Genomic DNA, 19,743 nt, shown 5'->3' with positions numbered 1-19,743 from the left:
CGCAGACAAGACTCGATCAATTCGGATACACCAATACGTCAACTGAACATTTAAACAAAATATTCTTTTGTTAAAATACTTAAACTTTTATAATCAATAATTATATAACGAATATTAGAAAACCGACTTCTCTAAAGATGTTCTAATTCTAAACTTATAGTCGAAAGTCTCGTAGGCTTACAATCTTGCGAGCTCTTTTACCTCACGCGTGTGCAACGACCCATGTCGCACGTGTCAGAGACCAATGGGCCACATTCCGCACATTTGGGCTCGGCCCATTTCCTTCTCCTTTCCCTTAGTAAAGCCCAATTGACGCTTCAGATCAAACGTACCTCGATCCGACGGCTGACGCTTGATCATCGTCGCTATAAAAGGTCGCTTTGAACCGTCGTTTTGGTCCTCGCGAGCTCCGAGTCCGTAGTCGCGTCTAGGGTTCCTGGTGTTTACGTCGCCGCCGCCGCCCAAGGCTTCGACAAGATGGTAAGTTGGCCGATGTCGGCTTCGCCTCCTCGATGCTGATCTCCGGAAAATCGGTGGATTTGCTTTGTTCTTCGCCTACTTTAGTGGCTTAAACGCCTGCATCAGTGTTGATCTGTTTGTTCCTTCGTTCATGATTAGGTTTTGCCAAACGATGTCGACCTCCTCAACCCCCCCGCGGAGCTCGAGAAAAGGAGGCACAAGCTCAAGCGTCTCGTTCAATCTCCCAACTCCTTCTTCATGGTGATCCCTAATTCGTTTCTTGTGGACTTCAGTTCCTCCCCCACCTCGTTCAATTTCTTGATTCTAATAGGGGTTTCTGATTTGAATTCCTTTTATTGAAGGATGTCAAGTGCCAAGGATGCTTCAACATGTAAGTTTTGCCGTGCGTTCAGCTTTGATCTCGTATCCGTAATGCGTTTCTATATCTGACTGGTTGTTGAATATGTCGTTGCCGGGATTGATGTTGCAGTACTACGGTGTTTAGCCACTCCCAGACTGTCGTGGTTTGTGGAAACTGCCAGACCGTGTTGTGCCAGCCGACCGGCGGGCGCGCAAAGCTCACCGAAGGCTGCTCTTTCCGGCGGAAGGGTGACTGAGCTCGGTATATGCTCTTCTTCCTTTCCTTTGGCAGATTCGGAGAAGCTTGAAATCAGAGGGATGTCGTGCGAGTCTTAATTTTAGCGATTAGTAAGGCCAATATACAACGCATGTGATGCAGACACCTTTTCTCACTTAGTAATTTGAATCTGTATCTCAAGTTTTTCCTCTCACGAGTGGATTACTATTAAGGATGCTAAATTCTGCTCCTTTTCTACTGGTTCAATCGAGATGCTATGGTAATTTTTTTGTTTGCTTGACAGTTTTGATCTTCCATTTAGTGTAGAGTTTTAGGTATTTGTTTTTATCTGTCCATTTAGTGTGGAATAGTTCACTCGATCAACCAAATAAATTCCTGTAGAATGATTGAAGGGAAAGAAATTTCATTGTATCTGTTAGATGACTTCGATCTCAATTCATGATGTCAATGGTAAAATAGTATTTCTTTTTCCGTTGACGATTTGTACGAATTGTCTCATTTTACCTATGCTTATATGCTCATGATAGTTTATGCATATTGGTAATATTTTAATTATAGATTATATTTTGTAATTAATTATGTTTAGTATTTCGATCTTTATATTTAAAAAGATTATATTCACATCCTTATAATATTTATTTGATTGTTTTAATATTTTTATTTTTAATTATATAAAAATATCTTTATAATTTTTGAAATTATAAATATTGAAATACTAAACAAAATTAATTATAGAGATAATTTATAATTAATCTAAATAAGAGCCTATTAGATAATTTTGCTGTATCTAGAGCTCTTAGTCATTATCATCTATCTCTAATTTCATATTTGTTTCATGCCATCATTAGTTTGGCAGCAATTTGGGTTTGAATTTACTACACTTGTTTACTATATATATATATATATATATGAATTTATTTGGAATGTCCTTTGCATTGATAACCTAATCATAGGTAAGATCCATAGGTGCATTTATTGTCAGCTACTTTTTTCTTTTTATATATTTCACCTTAATTAGAATAGATCAATTTCATTGTGTGTGAAAATATAACCATAAATAAAAAAAAAGATATCTGTGATCTTTTTTTTTTTTGTTTATTGTTAGTATTAAGCGAAATCCAAGGTTTAGACACAAGGCTTATCACGACATTACAATGAATCCAAGATCCATTAGGGTAATAATTGTAATAATAGTTCTTTACGTATCTACCCTCAAGTTTATAAAGAACCTCATTACAAATTTTAACGTTGCATATGCGCCTCTTGAAATATTAAAAACCTTCATTTGCATCTCTCTCATGAACATCTATCCTAAAATTTTCAAGTTAATAACTTTTAGCTATGGTTAACAATAGCTATTTGAAGTTGAACTTTTACGTATATAAAAATACCAAATACCTAAAATATCTCTCAAATTATGCACGTTTTAATCTATTTTCGCAATATGCTAAAATTATAGAGAGTTTGAAATATCAAATATAAAGGTGTAAATGTAAATTCATTGGTTTGTGGGGATTATATATATATATATATATTTATTCAAATTTTAAGGGATAAAAAATAAAATTGCTGATTTAATAGTTTATATATATATTATTGTATAGAGAAAAGGATAAAAATTAGTGGGATGAAGGTTCACGGACATGCGCAACCCCCGGATGTGGCAGGGGTGGTGGATTTACCGCGGTGACTCGGCTTCACTTCAACACCGCCCCCCTTCTCTTCCGCTCCGCCTTAAAAGGCCGCGGAAGAGAGGGAGAGAGGCAGAGGGAGAGAGGGAAGGCTTTAAGGATATCTCTCTCTCTCTCTCTCTGTTCACGCCTTTGTCGCCGTGATCCTCCTCTTCCGCGGCAGTATATAGCGGCGGGATCTGGTGCTCCCCTGCCTCCGTCGCTCCGATCGTGAGGGGAACTCACCGGTCGTGTTAACGAAGCTACATCTGGCGACTCGGACGTGATCTCGAGCTGCCCGGTCGGATCCCTTCATTTCGAGATGGTATGGTGAATCGCCGATTTCTGTTCCTTTTTTTGAGAGGGCGGGTTTTAGATTTCTCTTTGGTTTGGATGGGTTGCGTCGCGGTTTCGCTTCATAATCGTTTCTTTCTTCCGTGTTTGTGGGACTTGGCTTGGTGTGGTGTTATTCCTTAGTTTTTGAGACAGTTTTGTTGGAATTATGGGGTCGGATTGCGCTGTAAACGTCAGTATTGCGAAAAGTTTCGAACATTGGCTTGCTAATTTCTCGCATCATCTGCTCTCTTCTTTAATTTCGGGTCGCAAGTGCATTTTTGCCTCTCATTATAGAAGAGAAAAAGGTATTCCTCGTTTGTTTTTCATGTTTCGACTGGTTTAATTTTTTCTGTAGCACAAATCTAAATCCGCAAAAGATTGTTGTTCCAAATGCTTGATTCGAACTGAAAAAAATTGCCGGATTTAGTCGGCAAAAATATATTTTGTCTTTTAAGTTTGGATGAGTAAGAAGTTTGAATATAAAGAATTCCTTCCCGGCTTTTCTTGCAGAAGCTTATGCGAAAGGTTTTGTTACATTTGGTTGCAGGTTAACATTTTTTTGTGAAAAGATTTTTACCCTATCTCCTTCCAAACAAAGATGACAAGTATCCTGAATTTTATTGCAAGCTGCAATCTTGCGATGGTTCTGATACGTATGCTTTTTACCTCGTGATTCGACTAAGGGGATTTATAAGTAAATGATTCTGTGAAAATCTTCGTTTTAGATATTTGTTCTATCATGCCTATTTTAGTTGGTATCAGAGCTGTGCACTCGCATTTGTTTGGTATCAGAGGCTCAGAGCAGGATGCCTCGGATGTCTACGATAATTGGCCATCTTGCAATATTAATTTCATCAGATCAAGCTACTATGAAAACCATTTATCCGATCTGGAGATCGTTCATCAATTGGATGTGCAACAAAAGTGATTAATCATTCATGACTTTGAGGTTGATCGTAGTTTGGCTAGATTTCAAAGTTAAGGCTCCAAATGTATCTTTTATATTTAAATATTTTTTGACAGATTTTTAGGTATTTTTTAAAGAAGAATTTCTTGATGACATTTTAGTTTATTCTTTTTTTAGTAGTTTAGATACGTAACTTTTTTTTTAGTTATCTTAGGTCTCAAGTAAAGTACATTTTAAACAATGGTTCAATCATGAGTCTTGTAACATGAAATGTTGATTTTTCCACTACTTAAAATAGTGTTTTTTAAGGTTGTGTGGCTTTGGTTATTCCTCTTTTCCATCTTTACTGTCTCATTTACTTCTAGCCTTGGCCTTTTATACCAAAGTCTTTTAATCCCTTGTCATTTACTCTCTCTATCGCTTGTCTTTGTCCATTTACTCAAAAGATTCATCCAGCTTCTAAGCTCTATCTTCTACCGTGGTCTTCAATCTCCTTCATCCCCTTCACTTAATTGTAATTGGTATCACAGTCGTGCATCATGTCGTTCACGTTATGTGAATTCTTTTGTCAAATGGAGGGTTTCCAAGTAAGATGTACCTAGGAAAACACTTTTTTTTCTTTTTCACATTGAGAAGAACATATACTCCATTGATGATAGACTCTGAAAATTTCTTTGAAAGTAACATTGGTCGCTGGATCCCTATCATTTTGCTTAATTTATTTATCCTTTGCAGCATATTGTAATGGTTCCGCTAACAGAAGAAGCTTTTTTTTCTTTTTCTTTTGATAATCCAGGAGCCTGCCAAAACGGAGAACTTCCATGTGAGACTTAATTCTACAGATCAAATATATCAAGATTCTATGTATGATAGGAAATCAATATTTTGGCAAGTTGATGACCAGCCATGTCCAAGAGCTGAAGTCATTTGTCCTCAACCTCGTAGAGCTACCAGGATTCCTTATTTCATGCACAGTCTAAATAGAATCAATGGCAAGCCAAAGGGGTGAGTTCTTTTAATTTTTTAGATGAGTTGCTTTTATTATCAAGTTTGTCAAATTTCTCGTTTGCTTTTGCCCCAAGGGACATTTCAGTTTGCTATTGACATCCAAAAAGTGATTTCCTTTTGAGTTGTATGCTTTCTGTTAGTTGTCTCTTTGAGTTTATTGTTTTACCCCTCTGGAGTTCAACATATTATATTAGCTTTAATATATTTTTTAAAAATAGTTAAAGCTATTTCTGTAAGACTTATTGCAAGCCCTACTCATGTTGATGGCTCTTGCATTTGCTTCTTTCTTGTGTCAGAGATGAGTTTCATATACCTAAGAATGTTTATTTTTTTATGAAAATAATTATAAGATCCACAGTGTGATTGATGCCAGGAGCAGTTTCCCATGTACTGTCCCTTGTACTGTGAGCCTTTCTTTTGCAGTTATTATCTCCTGCTAGCTGATTCTTTATAATCATAATTATTTGCATTATTCTGTGACTTATTTTAATTATCATTTTCTATCAGCCTTCTGCCGATTCATAGAGTGGATTGTGCCTCTGAAATTCTTGACCTTCTCCTGAGTAAGGTAATGTCTATATTTGCTATATGAATAGACACTCTCATATAAAATTGGTTCTTCGTTAATCCTCTCGTGTGGTCATAGTCACAAGTTCCTTGTATGTCAGGATGCCTCCGAAGGTGATTCAGACTCCAGCAGCCAGGTGGGCTTTTTCTGCGGGTCACCACCGGCTCGCACTAACAATCCAGTAGTCCATGATTCAGAATTTGGCAAACAAAGCCCGTTCCTAGATTCTCCCAAAGGAATCTCCCCCAGCATGAAGCAGGCAGGCAGAGTGGAAAGAGGATCTCCGACCTGTGGTTCTTCACCTAAAGTAAGAATTGAAGGCTTTGCTTGTAGCAACTCCGAATCACAATGCATCGTCCCTGCTTTTGCTTGACCTTCGCGCAACTATAATCCGACCCCGCTATCCCATTGTAAATCTCCACCCTTGATAAATGTGTCTCTTTCTTATTATGTCTCAAGGATAGTCTCGAACCTTGTAAATGCCTGAGTTTTGTGTATAATGTGTCTGGTGTAAGGTCTAGTATCAGAGATTTGTCTCAGAAGGGTGTAAGGTGTAGTTTCTGAGATTTGTCTCAGAAAATGATCTACCAAAGTTGTAAGTAAATGTTCTTATATATTACCTAACTTGCTGTCTTATCAAATTAAACAGTATATTGTTAATCTCCTATTCAGAGCTTGTAGTTCTGGATTGCTGGTCAATGTTTCCTGTTGTGTGTGACAGGTTGGGGAATGGCCTATAATGACCAATCTTGAAACCTTTACAACATTGTAGTGATTTAGACTGAGCTACTCTGTGCACCAAATGTGTTAGATTTGTGTGAAATATGTGCTTGTCATATGATGATCAACAAGTTTTTTGATTACTTGGAAATATATACCTATTACCTATTTCTGGTTTCAGTATTCTGCAAATTCATTAAAAATCAACAGGATTTGGTGTTGAATCAAGATAAGATGAAGAAGATTTATGTAATTGTAAAATTAAGTACTAACTCATATCTGATTTGTCCAAAAGAAAAGATTGATTATAATTTCTTGAAAATTAAGAATTCAACACTTTATAAATTACTACATATTTTTCAGCATATAAAGTGTGTGATCTATGCTTGTTTTTTCATTTTTAACATTGAACAGATTGAAAGGGGAACTTTCAAGATATGTGAGAAAAAGAATGTACAAGAAGGTCTAAACCAATATATGAATTAACTCAAAACAGTGTTTATCTTCCAAAATAATAATAATGTTTTCATAGTTAATAATTCATTGTACCATTAAGAATTACATATTTGAGTCAACTAAAATATGCCCCCTCAAACTTAGCTAAATCTGAGTTCAAATTGAAATTTAATGCTTCAAAGACCAAATCTATCTAATGGGCCAAAATAGAAGACAACTTTATATCCATCCTTTCATATTTAGTGTTTTTTTTTCTTTCTAATTTCTCCTTATAAATTTAATTTATTATATATATATGTATATATACATGAATATGTTCCTATAAAACCTAAAACTTGCATATATGTTTTTGGTTAATTTTCTACATATAATTGCTAGTTAAAACTCTAAACAATATCAATATCCTCTAAAAACTTTTTTATAATTAATGATGAGAACCTTTGGAATAATTTAAAATATTAATTATAAAGACTTCTAACTCAAAATAGCTGATTTAAACAAAATTAAAAGTGGTGCATCTTAATTTTTTAGTGCATATTGGAGGGACGTATATGCAAATATCAACAACTGTGTTTAAGGGCAAACACGCCATTCCATAATTTGGCAAGAGCAGATCTCCGAAAACCCTAAAATAACCCTCCCAACGCAAAGGAAAGGCAATCGATCACCGGCGTCATTCTTAAACCTCTTTACATCCATCATTCCCCCAATAAATATCTGCTCCGTGACGGCGACCTCCCTCCTCCCTCCTCCTCCTCCTTCTCCTCCTCATCATCATCATCGTCTTTCTGCGGGTAATCGCGTCACTCCGTTGCAAACGGTAATGCCTGTCTTTTCTCATCGTCGCTTAATCTCGCTAATTTGATCTCTGCTCCGTAGGGTTTAATAAAACCTTCATCGACTAGGTTTTAGGGTATGTGTCTATTTCCATTCGGGAAATCTGGTTTTGGATGTTTTCTTTCTTTTAAGGTTACATATCCTTTAAGACTGGAGATCCATTTTGATTTTTGTATGTCCATGTTTGATTCTCAGTTATGCCCTGCATCTGAGCTTGCGTTTTACTCGAGATGCCGAATCTTTGATGGTTTAGGCCGATTTAATGATCTTTTTGATCTTGTATAATAGTGGCTATACTATTTTCGTGGATCATCATTGAGCTCGAAATAATCTATACCTGTAGCTGCTTGTTTTGTTTAATCTCTAGTGATTCGTTGCTTATGAAGCATAATATTAGAGATGATTTTGCGTGCTGGCACAAGTTTGCATGTTCAAGCATGCATTCAGCGAATTCATGATTTAACGACCATTGCACAGTGGATTACTGTCCCACCGTGAAAATGTTAGCATGAAAAAGATGCCTTTCAAGTTCAGGTGGATTGGTGCATCGATGGGCTGTCAAAGTTATGTTCTTGTGGTAGATATGCAAATGCTCAACTTCCAAGTGCTCATAGTATATCAAGAATAACAGAGTCATCAGCATCTTTCTCTATCTTTATCTTCTGTAACAAAGTTGAAGCGAATGGAGATGGTATGGATGCTTTTGTAATAAAAAAAGTTCACACGAAGTCTGCGTATTGACACCCTTGGATGATCCTAGTTGGCAATATCTCTATTTTTTTATCCTTCTATGGCTGAACATTATGCTCTAGCCCTTGGCGCAGAGGGTTTCTAGAGTTAGTCACTTGAAATTTTCAGCCTTCCTGATTAAGATCTGTCCTGGTGCGGCACTAGTGGACCTCATCTGCAATTGGTGAAATGTGATTAGTAGAAAGTTTGCAGATGTCAACTGCATTATTGCCGATATGCTGTCTTCTCCAATGTGGATGTAGATTCTGTTTTGTAGGTTCTGGACTTTGTGGATGGACATAACTCTGGACCTTGCCTGAACTTTTTATCAGTTGCTCCATTTTCGTAGTCATTGAAAGCTTTGAAAACTCTAGTCCCTTGCAAAAAAGTTTTGGAACATATTTTATAAACTATATAAAATGTTAAAACTTCAAACTGAAGAGCTCAAATGACATCTTGGTTAGTACATGGATGGATTGGTCTATCCTTCGAAAATGTAGGTTGAAACCCAATATTTGCTCCAGTTTAATCTTTGTCCAGACAGGAGTTGATGGTTGTGATTGCATGTTTTACCTTTGTATTGTTGAATTCTTACAACTTTGTTTGTGGTTCAAACTTTGAATTGCTTTGAGTAATTCTTTTTTATTTACTGGTTTTGAGAACTGAAAAACTTAATCAGAATAAACTTTAGTTATTGTTGACAAAGGCACCTTCTAATTCCATAGTCACATGATGTTCCTTTCTTGTGCAGATGAATGTAGATAAGCTCATGAAGATGGCTGGTGCTGTTCGCACCGGTGGAAAGGGCAGCATGCGCAGGTGCATTGTTTTGTCACCTGACTTGGAATAATATTACCTTGACTAGTTGGTTGTGCAGAGTTAGTAATAGAGGCTAAAATGCCGATTCTTTTGTGTATATTGGTCAGGAAGAAGAAGGCAGTTCACAAAACTACAACAACAGATGACAAGAGGCTTCAAAGCACATTGAAAAGAATAGGCGTCAATGTCATACCTGCCATAGAAGAAGTCAACATTTTCAAGGATGATCTTGTTATTCAGTTTGTTAATCCTAAGGGTAAATGCATGTTGTATGCATTAAAAAAAATCTGAATTATTGCTAAATGGCCTACTGATTTCTCTGCTTCTTTCTCTCAGTGCAAGCTTCTATTGCAGCCAATACATGGGTTGTTAGCGGGTCTCCTCAGACAAAGAGTAAGTAACTAAATGACTATCCACACAGTATTCTGATTTTGATTGATATCATGGAGATGGTACTTTTTTATTTTATTTTATGGAATTTTTGTCTCTTCTGAATATTTTCACCAGTTAATACAACTCACACGTGATTATTTGGTGACAGAATTTGAAGATATGCTACCTGGCATCATTAACCAACTAGGTATTTTTACGACTAATCTAACTAGCCTTTTGGTTGTGAAATGTTCTTACAGTAGGGATATCATGTTTTGTTTCCATTACTACCTATGTATCATTACTAAAGTTCTTAATTACACCTTGCCATTTTGAAGTTGATAACTTTCATAAGTAATGGTCATGCTGAAACAGCTTTCATGTTTTATCTCACTTTGTCATTTTATTTCATGTTGACTTGCCAGTGCTTTCCGAATTTTGAACGCTAATGATGTGTAGGTTTCCTTAAATTCTTACCTTTTAACTTTGTTTCTATTTGTTTATATGGTACTGGTGAATAGCCTATAGAAAGCCTCCTCTTTGATTTTTAAATATTGTCTTTCTCTGATTTTTTCATAATATATGATTTTATGATGATATACATTACCTTTCTATATCAGGGCCTGATAATTTGGAGAACTTGAAGAGACTTGCGGAACACTTACAGAAACAGTCACCCAGCACAGCTACTGCTGCTAAACAGGACAATGATGATGATGATGTCCCTGACCTGGTCCCTGGAGAAACATTTGAAGCAGCTGCAGATGAAAGCCAAGCTTCATAGAGAAATATGCTTTTCAGATAACTTCTCAGACTTTTCATGTCGTCATTTGCAGTTTTGGTTTCTCAAGACGGGAAGCAGATGAATTCATTTATGTTATATGAAGCAGTAGAGAAGCAAATATTTTGTTCTGTCTCTCAATAGAATGTCTCAGATTACTGATTAGTTTCGAAATCAAGCTTCATAGAGAAATATACTTTTCAGAAAACTTCTCAGACTTTTCATGTAGTCGTTTCCAGTTTTGGCATCTCAAGATGGGAAGCAGATGAATTCATTTATGTTATATGAAGCAGTAGAGAAGCAAATATTTTGCTCTTTCTCTTAATAGAATGTCTCAGATTACTGCTTAGTTTCAAAATTGTGTTATATCCACCTGATCTAGTTCATGAATTATTTACAGGCATACTCTTCTGCCTGTCCTACAAGTTAATAGGACTGTCGCGAGAATTGGCTTATTGTCGAGCAAGTTCTTGAAACAATTGATGGTTTTAACAAAATTTAGTAACTCACAAGAAAATCCACCTGCTTCCATAGCCAGATGGATTTTCTTGTGAGTTACTGAATTTTGGGTTTCATGGATTCTGATGTGAGTAGTTCTAATCGGCATGAAAAGCTGAGTTTACTGAAACACCTGATCAGTTAGTAGCCAAAAAGTTTAATTTAATTTTATTTTTTGTGAAAGACAAATCTTAGTTTATACTTGTTTATGCAGTTCCACTATCTTAGTGCTAGTGCATATGTTCTTGAAATTTACTTACCTTCCAATTGATGTCTGATACACATCTAGACAAGTCAATCCTATCATAGGTATCAGACGTGCTACCACAATGAAGATGAAGATGAAGATGAAGATGGAATTGCCATGTCAAAGTGTAGCAAGTGAGCTGCCTGTGTTGTCTTGCAACTGCAGAAGCTTGTGGCAGTACCACAGGTGCTACCCAAATCCTTACTCAAACTTCGTTCATGAAGCTAGTGATAGAACATCATTGCTGGCTTGGTTGTTTTGCTGAGCATGTGACCTAATTTTGGCATGTGACATCAGTCGTGGAGCTACATGCATATCTTAGGCCTTCTCATTTTGAGATTATTCCTTCCCTAGTAGTTTACAACTTCTAATGAGAATTGAATTTATGGTGTTGACTTGCAACAGCATTTGTGAACTTGTAAGGCACTTATTGCACCCTAACATCAAAAGCCTTGCATATGCTGCATCTGGTAGCTGATACAGACTTCCTCCCTCCTTTTGGGCCATTGCGTGTCTTCATTAAGTTGCATGAAGAGGTACATCAGATTGAAATTGATCGTTGCTCTCTTTTGTGTTAGATTTTGTTTTGATAAATACTCTTTACTGAAACTTAGCACAAATAGTCCTAGAAACAGGGTATCAGTTGTTAAACTGCTCAAGGCTGCTGCTAACCTTGAGTCATAAGGTCAAAAGCTTACTATCTAGGGTGGAAGGCTCATGTCATTACACAGTATTATACATTCTACTAAAACAGTAGAATCAACAAACATGATCTTAAATAGAAAGATTTGGCACACTGGTTTAGAATTTTGTGTTCTGAGCTCAACTGACATAATACTTGAATGCTTGTCTGAGTCCTATATATATATGTGTGTGTATATAGGGAGAATGTTAAGAAAGGATAATGTTTACCTTGCTCTGATCTCTCTGTTGCATTTAGATTTGTGTGTTCTGAGCTCAACTGACATAATACTTGAATGCTTGTCTGAGTCCTATATATATGCGTGTGTATATAGGAAGAATGTTAAGAAAGGATAATGTTTACCCTGCTTTGATCTCTCTGTTGCATTTAGATTTGTGTTCTGAGCTCAACTGACATAATACTTGACTGCTTGTCTGAGTCATGAGGTCAAAAGATTGTGCTTATATATATATATATATATATTGGAAGACTGTTACGAAAGGGCTTTGATCTCTCTGTTGCATTTGGAATATGGGTGGAAACCATTATCTTGTTGGCAACTCCATATCACATATATATAAATCCAATCAATTAGTCTGATGATCGATCATGACATTAACTCCAAACATGCACATGAAACTTCTGAAAACCTCTGCAATTGTTGGAATTGCTTTGTTCTTGCTATCATTAGGGAATGGGGTAGGAGGGAGTGGTGAAATGGAAGCAGTGGAAGTTTCATAAGTAGTTTGATTTACAAGCATTATATAGAGTACTTTACAGGCAACTGAAAATAGAAGCCCATTGCAGGAGCCTGCTTTAGGTAGAAACTAATAGGAGCCAAAAATGGTGTAACTTGTGATCTGCAATTTAACCTTTGAAGCACCATTTCACAGGCTCAAGAAAGAATATTTTGGTCTCACCAGCACAGCAGAGATCCTCTCTCCAAGCATTAGGAACTGGTAAATGGCAATAAACTGAAGAGCTTTATTTTGGTGAAGAGGACTACATGCGACATACCATGATTCCCTCCACCTCAGACTCTGGCAGCCATCTGATCTCCTGCTATATTATTGCTCAGGTTCTGGTTCAAGAACCAATTCCAATGACCCTCAGCTGCTCATAGCCCACGGCACCAAGAAATCAGATTGAATCATAAGTTTAACACTCAGGGAAGATTTTGCTAGGCTAGGTTTACTCACAAGATTGTTCTGAGGCTCCCTCCAGTAGAATCCTTGGATGAATACTGGAAATACGTTGCAGCCTATTAGAACGTAGATCATAAGAGCATGCATACCCAACCATTCCATTGCCAGTGTTGGCCTCCTATAGCCATAGACATCAACCTGCAGATATCAAGCATCATCATGAATCGATCCTAAATAGTTGGGGCACTACCATTTATTTTGTTCATTTAGAGAAGAGTTTTAGATAGCTAACCAGCACATATACTCCAGTGAAGAGCATCCCAGCAGTCCCAGCAGTGGCGCAAGTATAACTTAAGGTGTACAAAGCCTTGTTCATATGCACTCCTGAAAGAACGAAAGGGTCCAACCGAGATGGAAGTTTAAGGAACAAGTCTAATCAAAGTGACTTGAACAAAGAAAGGCAGTTTGGTGGATACCAAAGCAGTCTAATGAAAAGGCCAATGCTAAAAGACAGAAGGAAGGTATCATCCACTGCACGATTCGATCCTTGTGATCCTGCAGTTGATTCAAGAATTAAACATGTACTCGATGTAGGGCAATTAAGGGAATACCGGTACCTTAAAGTGCACTATAACGTGCCCGAACTGCAACCCGATCAAGCAAGTCACAATTGCCATTACAGAACTGCATGCAGCATGAACTTATAGTTTATTTTAGTACCATGAAATGGAGGACTGGAGAATGATACAGAGAAGGATAACGATGGCTTACCTAAGTAGTCCTTCAGGATCAAAAGGAGCTTGACACCATGAGGGAGCATCAGGTGGAAGTGGGCCACTAGCTGGTGAATCTATGCTGCATTGCTGAAGTAATAGCAAGGAACTAGAAATAGTTATAGAGGGAAAAAGAGGGTATTGACGAAACAGAAACGATAGATGTGAAACCTTTGTCCTCTCATAGACAGGACGTCTATGAAGATGTCGGACGCCAAAGATTCGGCGATCGATCATTCCCACAGCATTGCAGGCAGGTCCTGTGTCACCCCTCACTCCACATTCGACCTAATATTTGATATCGATGTAGTAAATGTTAAGAAGTTCCAAGTATTAACCAAGTGGAGTGTGATGAAAGGCAATGGACTCACTGAAAAGGACTTGGGCCCGGATCCTGCCACTGGTATCTGGTATTCCCAGTCAGGAACATATAGACCATATAGAAGAATCATGTAAATGGTTGTAAGGATCAAAGCCACCAACCTATACAAAAGCAAGCAATTTGCGTCAAAGAAAGCAGTTAGAGGTTGCTGGTAACAAAAATTTCTTTTAGCTATCTATATTTCTTTAATGCATTTGTACATCTCCATGTTTATTGGTCAGCTCCTTTCATTTTCAAATTTTTACTTGAGCATTTAACTTTTGTAAAGCACCAATGCCGATATAGTCACCGTGATTCAATGACTGGAGAGGTATCCAAGAGGGATTGATCAAACAATTCTTGATAATTGCCAAAAAGTTTGCAGTCATACTTACAATTGAGATCGGTATCGCCTGGCCAAGGAGTGACCAGAATCAACATCATCATCACTTTTAAGCCAGATTTCACATATTGCAGCCAACAAGTAGGCAATTGCAATTCTCTGAAAGGAAAATAAAAGTTTAATTGATTAAATTACCATTAGAAAGACATAGTAACTCAGAAAGAATACCAAACATTTATAAGATAAAAAAGTATTTTTGATTTTTTGCCATCTTGTGGATTAAATTTCTAGTCTTCTTAGCTGGTAAGTATTATTTCAGATTGGTGGCTGGTAGTTTTATTGCTTTATCTGGGGGATTGGTAACCTATATTTCTTCACCATGCAGGTAGGATTGCTTATCCTATATATATATTTGGAGGATTGGTAAACAATAAAACTTTACCTGTAGTATGCCGGTCCATCTTATACTCAAAATATCAACTCCATAAGTTAAATTGTGAAGGCCATGGAAATAACCACCTGTAATAGAAATATAATTCTGAGGATAAAGTAGCCAAAATTCCTTTAATATTTGCAATTAATCAATACATTTAGTATAAAACAGGGTTGCATACCTTGAATAACAAGGCCTACAACGAAGAGCTTCGCTGCTCGAAGGACTGCTTTCTTGGTTGCCATTGCTTTGTTTGAGACTCTCTGGTAGCAAAGCAAGGTGTTATTAGCATCTTTAATGTAATTAATCGATGTATGCTACGATCCTTAACATACTTTTATGTTCAATAAAAATGAGAAATTCCAACGTCAAGAAAAGATGTATTGTCAAGACAGTACACTCACCTTATACGTAAGTGCAAGCGCAACTCCAACTATAAACAAGAAAAATGGCATAACAAAATCAGCAAGGTTGACACCATCCCAAGGAGAATGGTTGATAGCAGGAAGATATGTTCCGGCGTCGTCTACGAAGATCATGAGCTGCAACAAGTGACATTCATAAAATTTTCTGGAGTCAAGAACCCACATTTGACCACTAATCATACCACGAGTTCAAAGAAGAAGGAATCATATCATGGGATGTGAAAACACAGAATAATATCTTATATGATGTTCAAGAGCACAAGAACACGTTCAACAATATGGAAATATTGCTTTCTGAGCTTTCCAGTGTTACTGCTACTATTGAATTGATTGATGAGATCATATTGTTGGAAATTAACAATTCCAAGCATAAAAAAGAAGTGCATTCTACAAATTGTCTTTCTCATCCATTTTGACTCTTACTGCCTTCGCTTGGAAGATAAAACCACTCTGTGCATGTGTTTTTTAGCAGCCTTAATCAATTGTTAAAATTGAAACATGATCATTCAATGCGAGACATCCTGCAAATAACCTCAATCATCTTAGTTCATCAAATACTTTCTTCCCCTATAAATAAATCTTGTTTGAAACAAATTCCAGGAGCATTGTCCATGAGCCTGCATTGGTTTCCCTAAACTCCAACTGAACAAAGATCAAAGGCTCAGTTTCTTGCAGATAAGAAGCAAAATTTAAATTGACTGATACTTTTTCTCTTTCTTTGTTCCTGATCCAGAAAAACGTTTCATGTCCATCATCTTTTTGCTTGCCCGAAACAAATTCTTGAGAGGGGCAAGACAGACTCTAGATTTAATTGACAACATGACTTACACAACAACAAATTATAATGTGCTAGGATCGGCTACATCGATCCCTGTACAAAACAATATCCTTAATTAAATCAAACAATTTTAATTTATGTTCTAAGATTACTTCTTCCTATTACTCTTTTCTGATTATTTTATCGTAGGAGGACATGAAAAAAAATCAGAAATGAATCTGAATCCACCAAACCGAGGTGTCAAAACTAGATTGTTGTAAGACCAGAGATCACTGCCACAAGTCGAAACCCTAACCATTCCCAATTGCCTTCACCGGAGGCAATTCCGTGGGCTTTTGGATTATGCGACACGAAGCACAGAGATGGAAGGTACGTCAGCCTCCAAGAAAAATCCTGCTTCTGGTGGTAACACCGTCCGGTCCCAACTCCAGATAAAAGGGTGAAGGAGTACGTTGGGTCGCTTCATTCAAGGCTCAATGGTGCTACCCCCAACCAGTCGAGGCATTTCCACTGGATGCTGTTGACAAAATGCTTCCACTTAGAAAGAGAAATGGATTAAGATCAGGTCCACAACCTTTGTCAGCTCTGCAGAGACAAAGGCACTTGCCCCAGTGGAGCAGAGGTCCACGGACACCTACCCTACCCAAACTCTACGGCAGAACCATGTGCCCTAAGAAAAAGCGTTGGGTAGGAGAGCACCAACCTCAACCTAATGTCCCATACGCACAAAGGCCTTCAAATGCTAAAAGGTAGAAGCAGTGCAGGCAACAATTAGCAACACTACTGTAACACATACAGATTAAACGCAGTGCTCGCAGCACTAAACTCGAGGGGCTACTACGAGAATAGAGTGGGTAATCGTAAAGGCTGCAACTTTGACCTAAGCCGACCATTGTTCAACCGGTGGGTCCGCCTTTTCACGTGCTCTGCTGCGGGAGGACGGCCTTGCGGGATCCCCTTCAGCCATGGCGGGGCCGCAGCGCGTCCGACTGTGCCGGACATATTCTAAGACTAGTGTGAGCAATGTCTGATGTGTAGGGATTGGATGGTCGCAGCTACAAGGATAGTTGGACAAGATCCACAAGATGAGCTAGCTGTGTGTCGGCGGATCGCCTACAGTGAAATGCAAACAAAATAGTCGCACAATTCGATGCAGGAACGCCTCTGACATCCGCTCTCTTCTCCCCCTCCTGTTTGCTACATGAAGCTTCGGCACAGGGGGAGAGAGGAGAGAGAGAGAGAGAGAGAGAGAGAGAGAGGGACTCGTTGCTTGGCGTGTTCGCCAGACTCTGCGCCGACCAGAAGCACTGAGCGGCAAGCGAGAGGCAGAAGGAGAACACAGCTAAGGGATCGAATGGGTATCTTCGATGCCAAGATGGATATCGAAGCCATGGATGTTTTCAGAAGTGTTGAGAAAGAATGAATGCAATCGCTGTTTGGTGCGTTCGCCACAGACTCTGCGCCGACCAGAAGCACTGAGCGGCACGCGAGAGGCAGCAGGAGAACACATCTAAGGGATCGAATGGGTATCTTCGATGCCAAGATGGATATCGACGCCATGGATGGTTTCAGAAGTATTGAGAAAGAAAGAATGCAATCGCTGCAATCCGTGGCATGATCGGAGACACAAATATCCTAACAGAAGAAGTGGGGAATCGAGCGATTATTAGGGCATAGAAACGGAAGGGGAAAGTGAACCGGCGACGACGTAAGCAAGCAATGCGGAATGGGCGTACCGCGACGGTGAGTCCCCGGAAGACGTCGAGAGAGACGAGGCGGTGCCGGTCCCCGCTCCGGGGAGCGGAGGCCCTCTTTCCGCCGATTTCGAGGTCCTTTGGGTACGGCAGCGCGTGGTCGACGGCGAGGACGTGCTCGTTTTGCTCCTCCTCCGCAGCCGCCGCCGCCTTGTCGTCGCCCTTGATGAGCTCGTACGTCCCCATCTCTCTCGCTCTCTCTCCTAGCGAGGGACCGAGGGGGGGAAAAGAATCAAGCTACTATTTTATATGCAGGAAAAAGCAGGCATGATGAGCAGCTTTAAAGGTGAGCGGGCGGCATGTGCAGCAACGCATCGCAGTTCGCATCACCAACCGAGTAAGAGAGAGAGAGAGAGAGGAGTACGTGTAGGTGGCCAATAAGAGAGAAGCATACTGTTGAAAGCAGCAGATGCTTTCCCTTCTTTTGGTCTCTTTGTGGCCATTATTATACTGTAAAAAAATCAGATCTGACGCATGAAAACCCACACAATGCTATTATACTATGCGCGCAACTCATTAGGCTGGCGAGGTGAGATATGATTATACATCCACAGTACACACATACATACATGTGTGTATATATATAAATCTATATACACGTGTTTCTCAAAAAATTACGTAGAACATAATTTGCTTGGTTCTCAGTCAATTTACGAATGCACCGTTCGCAAATCATTTATCCATTCCGTGCCAATTTCCACTGAAATTATTCAGATTTGTATTGGAAGAACAAGTTGCTGATCCACTTGCTATCTCTGAGTCAAAAGCTCAGGTGAGGCACAACGACATCTCTTACCTGATTATTGAGAATAATTAACAGTCCCTTTAAATCAAGCATATCTTCTAGTAATTCAACACAGACATTGACGTTTTTGTGCTCTGCAGAATGATTTCTAGTCACTTTCCGGCCGTCCAAAGAACCTGCATGAATCACGTTACACATCTCAGTAAAAAAATAAATCAGATGTCGGTATCAAAACAATGCAAAACACCAGCATTATGTTCTTAAAGAAGATAAGCATGCTAACCATCAGGTCCTGTGATGTATGACGACATCCAAATTCTTCTCATGATGGTAGTAATAATCCATGGTGTATTTGAATGGAAAAAATTGCAAGCAACCTTATGTTGAAGATGAACAAGGGGGCCAAATGATCAAGAAATTTCGGCAAATTGACAATTATTTGAGGAAAATATCGATACATTGCACAAACAATTAGAGGGCACCTCACCCAATTTACTCTTTGCTAGCCAAATCTATTTCCTATTTGCGGGGTGTTTCTCCTCAAAGCAACTGTAAGATGAGCAGTCCAAAGAACTAGAGGAGATATAAGCATACTCTGACATCCTACTTCATAGTATGTTGACAAATCAAATGAATTATCCTAAAGATTATTGCACAATTGCCAGTTTCAGAACACCACAGTATCAACTCTCCTATTCTTCATCGTTATTCCACAATCAGGCTCGGATAGCCAACTCTGGCGCAATACTGCACAATTATAAAATCCCAGATGGCATAATTGCACTCAGATTCACAATTGTTCAGACTTCCCTTCTGGCAACATGAGCTGCCACAACAAAATTTTGGGTGCTCTAGTTCTGTCTACACAATCTGATTAAACAAAGCCCAATGAACTCAGCTGCCAAATATCAAAACTGGCCTGGTTCTGACCCTCCAATTTACAGTTCCCATTTCATCAGTCGGAAAGGGGAAGAAAGAGCATTAGAAGAGTATTATCAAATAGTGAATCATGTGGGATTTGGAAAATTGCGATGTGTATCAGCAAAATCTCTAATGATGCGCTTGAGGGTTCTTCCCCCTTTACCCAGCATGTGCCCGTTATCACCTCTACCAGTGTCACAAGTTTTGCTCTCTACATAATCTGAAGCTGCACTAGCTAGGGCCTTCAGCCACAAAGGAATTATAGTTTCTGGTTCCCCTTGCTTCAGATACTCCAACGGCAGAGATTGCACCTAGTAACATTGAAAAAGCTGTTCAGCAATATCAAAGCATGTAATGAAATACACACAACCCTACACA

At 38.6% G+C, this 19,743-nt stretch overlaps 5 protein-coding genes across 9 annotated transcripts in view; 3 read left to right on the top strand and 2 right to left on the bottom strand.

Annotated features, from left to right (window-relative positions):
* Nucleotides 1-393: 393 nt before the first annotated feature.
* On the top strand, nt 394-1,339 carry LOC135634371 (small ribosomal subunit protein eS27y-like). Its single transcript, XM_065144793.1, has 4 exons — nt 394-480; nt 619-720; nt 822-850; nt 950-1,339. Exons 1-4 carry the CDS (start codon nt 478-480, stop codon nt 1,074-1,076), a joined length of 261 nt encoding a protein of 86 aa, XP_065000865.1. The 5' UTR covers nt 394-477; the 3' UTR covers nt 1,077-1,339.
* A 1,418-nt stretch (nt 1,340-2,757) lies between these two features.
* LOC103979452 (uncharacterized) lies at nt 2,758-6,211 on the top strand. Its single transcript, XM_009395607.3, has 4 exons — nt 2,758-3,052; nt 4,767-4,975; nt 5,486-5,546; nt 5,647-6,211. The coding sequence occupies exons 1-4, from the start codon at nt 3,050-3,052 to the stop codon at nt 5,917-5,919; spliced, it is 546 nt and encodes a 181-aa protein (XP_009393882.1). The 5' UTR covers nt 2,758-3,049; the 3' UTR covers nt 5,920-6,211.
* Nucleotides 6,212-7,378: 1,167 nt separating this feature from the next.
* LOC103979453 (nascent polypeptide-associated complex subunit beta) lies at nt 7,379-11,511 on the top strand. Of its 3 annotated transcripts, XR_010494701.1 has the most exons (7): nt 7,379-7,542; nt 9,040-9,107; nt 9,215-9,363; nt 9,444-9,500; nt 9,649-9,687; nt 10,100-11,191; nt 11,411-11,511. XR_010494701.1 is itself a non-coding variant. In XM_009395608.3 (6 exons), exons 2-6 carry the CDS (start codon nt 9,040-9,042, stop codon nt 10,261-10,263), a joined length of 477 nt encoding a protein of 158 aa, XP_009393883.1. In that variant the 5' UTR covers nt 7,379-7,542; the 3' UTR covers nt 10,264-11,511. The 3 variants fall into 3 exon arrangements, 2 of the variants coding, with proteins under 2 accessions (XP_009393883.1, XP_064997070.1); XM_009395608.3 differs by having other exon boundaries at nt 10,100-11,511; XM_065140998.1 differs by lacking the exon at nt 7,379-7,542 and adding an exon at nt 7,567-7,635 and having other exon boundaries at nt 10,100-11,511.
* A 786-nt stretch (nt 11,512-12,297) lies between these two features.
* LOC103979454 (uncharacterized) lies at nt 12,298-18,042 on the bottom strand. 3 transcript variants are annotated; one of them, XM_065140997.1, is made up of 15 exons: nt 17,682-17,820; nt 16,649-17,580; nt 16,241-16,462; nt 15,147-15,284; nt 14,924-15,005; nt 14,752-14,828; nt 14,362-14,468; nt 13,977-14,088; nt 13,777-13,893; nt 13,604-13,695; nt 13,450-13,516; nt 13,309-13,387; nt 13,125-13,216; nt 12,887-13,030; nt 12,298-12,800 (listed from the first exon to the last, which is right to left on the bottom strand). In XM_065140997.1, exons 3-15 carry the CDS (start codon nt 16,241-16,243, stop codon nt 12,774-12,776), a joined length of 1,137 nt encoding a protein of 378 aa, XP_064997069.1. In that variant the 5' UTR covers nt 16,244-16,462; nt 16,649-17,580; nt 17,682-17,820; the 3' UTR covers nt 12,298-12,773. The 3 variants fall into 3 exon arrangements, with proteins under 3 accessions (XP_064997069.1, XP_064997068.1, XP_009393884.2); XM_065140996.1 differs by having other exon boundaries at nt 16,241-17,580; XM_009395609.3 differs by lacking the exons at nt 16,241-16,462; nt 16,649-17,580 and having other exon boundaries at nt 17,682-18,042.
* Nucleotides 18,043-18,167: 125 nt separating this feature from the next.
* The window catches only part of LOC135632425 (transportin MOS14-like), a 31,228-nt gene continuing 29,652 nt past the window's right edge, over nt 18,168-19,743 (bottom strand). Inside the window, exons 24-25 of the mRNA XM_065140994.1 lie at nt 18,728-19,676; nt 18,168-18,620 (exon numbers count right to left, since the gene is read on the bottom strand). Coding sequence (XP_064997066.1) covers nt 19,452-19,676 — 225 coding nt within the window. The 3' untranslated portion in view covers nt 18,168-18,620; nt 18,728-19,451. The remainder of the gene's footprint in view (nt 18,621-18,727; nt 19,677-19,743) is intronic.

The sequence above is a fragment of the Musa acuminata genome, chromosome BXJ3-3 (assembly GCF_036884655.1).
Source record: "Musa acuminata AAA Group cultivar baxijiao chromosome BXJ3-3, Cavendish_Baxijiao_AAA, whole genome shotgun sequence".
In the NCBI taxonomy this organism is placed as follows: domain Eukaryota; kingdom Viridiplantae; phylum Streptophyta; class Magnoliopsida; order Zingiberales; family Musaceae; genus Musa; species Musa acuminata.
The sequence above is the reverse complement of the archived record's forward strand: the minus strand, read 5'-3'. Positions and strand labels throughout refer to the sequence as shown.

What these genes read in the sequence shown, in the direction of transcription:
- LOC103979453 (XM_009395608.3), top strand. Translation starts at nt 9,040, where the DNA reads ATGAATGTAGATAAGCTCATGAAGATGGCTGGTGCTGTTCGCACCGGT. An exon ending in GGAAAGGGCAGCATGCGCAG is followed by an intron (nt 9,108 to 9,214) that starts GTGCATTGTTTT and finishes TATATTGGTCAG; the next exon opens with GAAGAAGAAGGCAGTTCACA. An exon ending in TCAGTTTGTTAATCCTAAGG is followed by an intron (nt 9,364 to 9,443) that starts GTAAATGCATGT and finishes TCTTTCTCTCAG; the next exon opens with TGCAAGCTTCTATTGCAGCC.
- LOC135634371 (XM_065144793.1), top strand. An exon ending in CTCCCAACTCCTTCTTCATG is followed by an intron (nt 721 to 821) that starts GTGATCCCTAAT and finishes CTTTTATTGAAG; the next exon opens with GATGTCAAGTGCCAAGGATG. An exon ending in TGCCAAGGATGCTTCAACAT is followed by an intron (nt 851 to 949) that starts GTAAGTTTTGCC and finishes TTGATGTTGCAG; the next exon opens with TACTACGGTGTTTAGCCACT.
- LOC103979454 (XM_009395609.3), bottom strand. Translation starts at nt 17,885, where the DNA reads ATGGGGACGTACGAGCTCATCAAGGGCGACGACAAGGCGGCGGCGGCT. An exon ending in AGGCGATACCGATCTCAATT is followed by an intron (nt 14,089 to 14,361) that starts GTAAGTATGACT and finishes GCTTTTGTATAG; the next exon opens with GTTGGTGGCTTTGATCCTTA. An exon ending in GGGAGCCTCAGAACAATCTT is followed by an intron (nt 12,801 to 12,886) that starts GTGAGTAAACCT and finishes GGCTATGAGCAG; the next exon opens with CTGAGGGTCATTGGAATTGG.
- LOC103979452 (XM_009395607.3), top strand. An exon ending in ATCAATGGCAAGCCAAAGGG is followed by an intron (nt 4,976 to 5,485) that starts GTGAGTTCTTTT and finishes ATTTTCTATCAG; the next exon opens with CCTTCTGCCGATTCATAGAG. An exon ending in TTGACCTTCTCCTGAGTAAG is followed by an intron (nt 5,547 to 5,646) that starts GTAATGTCTATA and finishes CTTGTATGTCAG; the next exon opens with GATGCCTCCGAAGGTGATTC.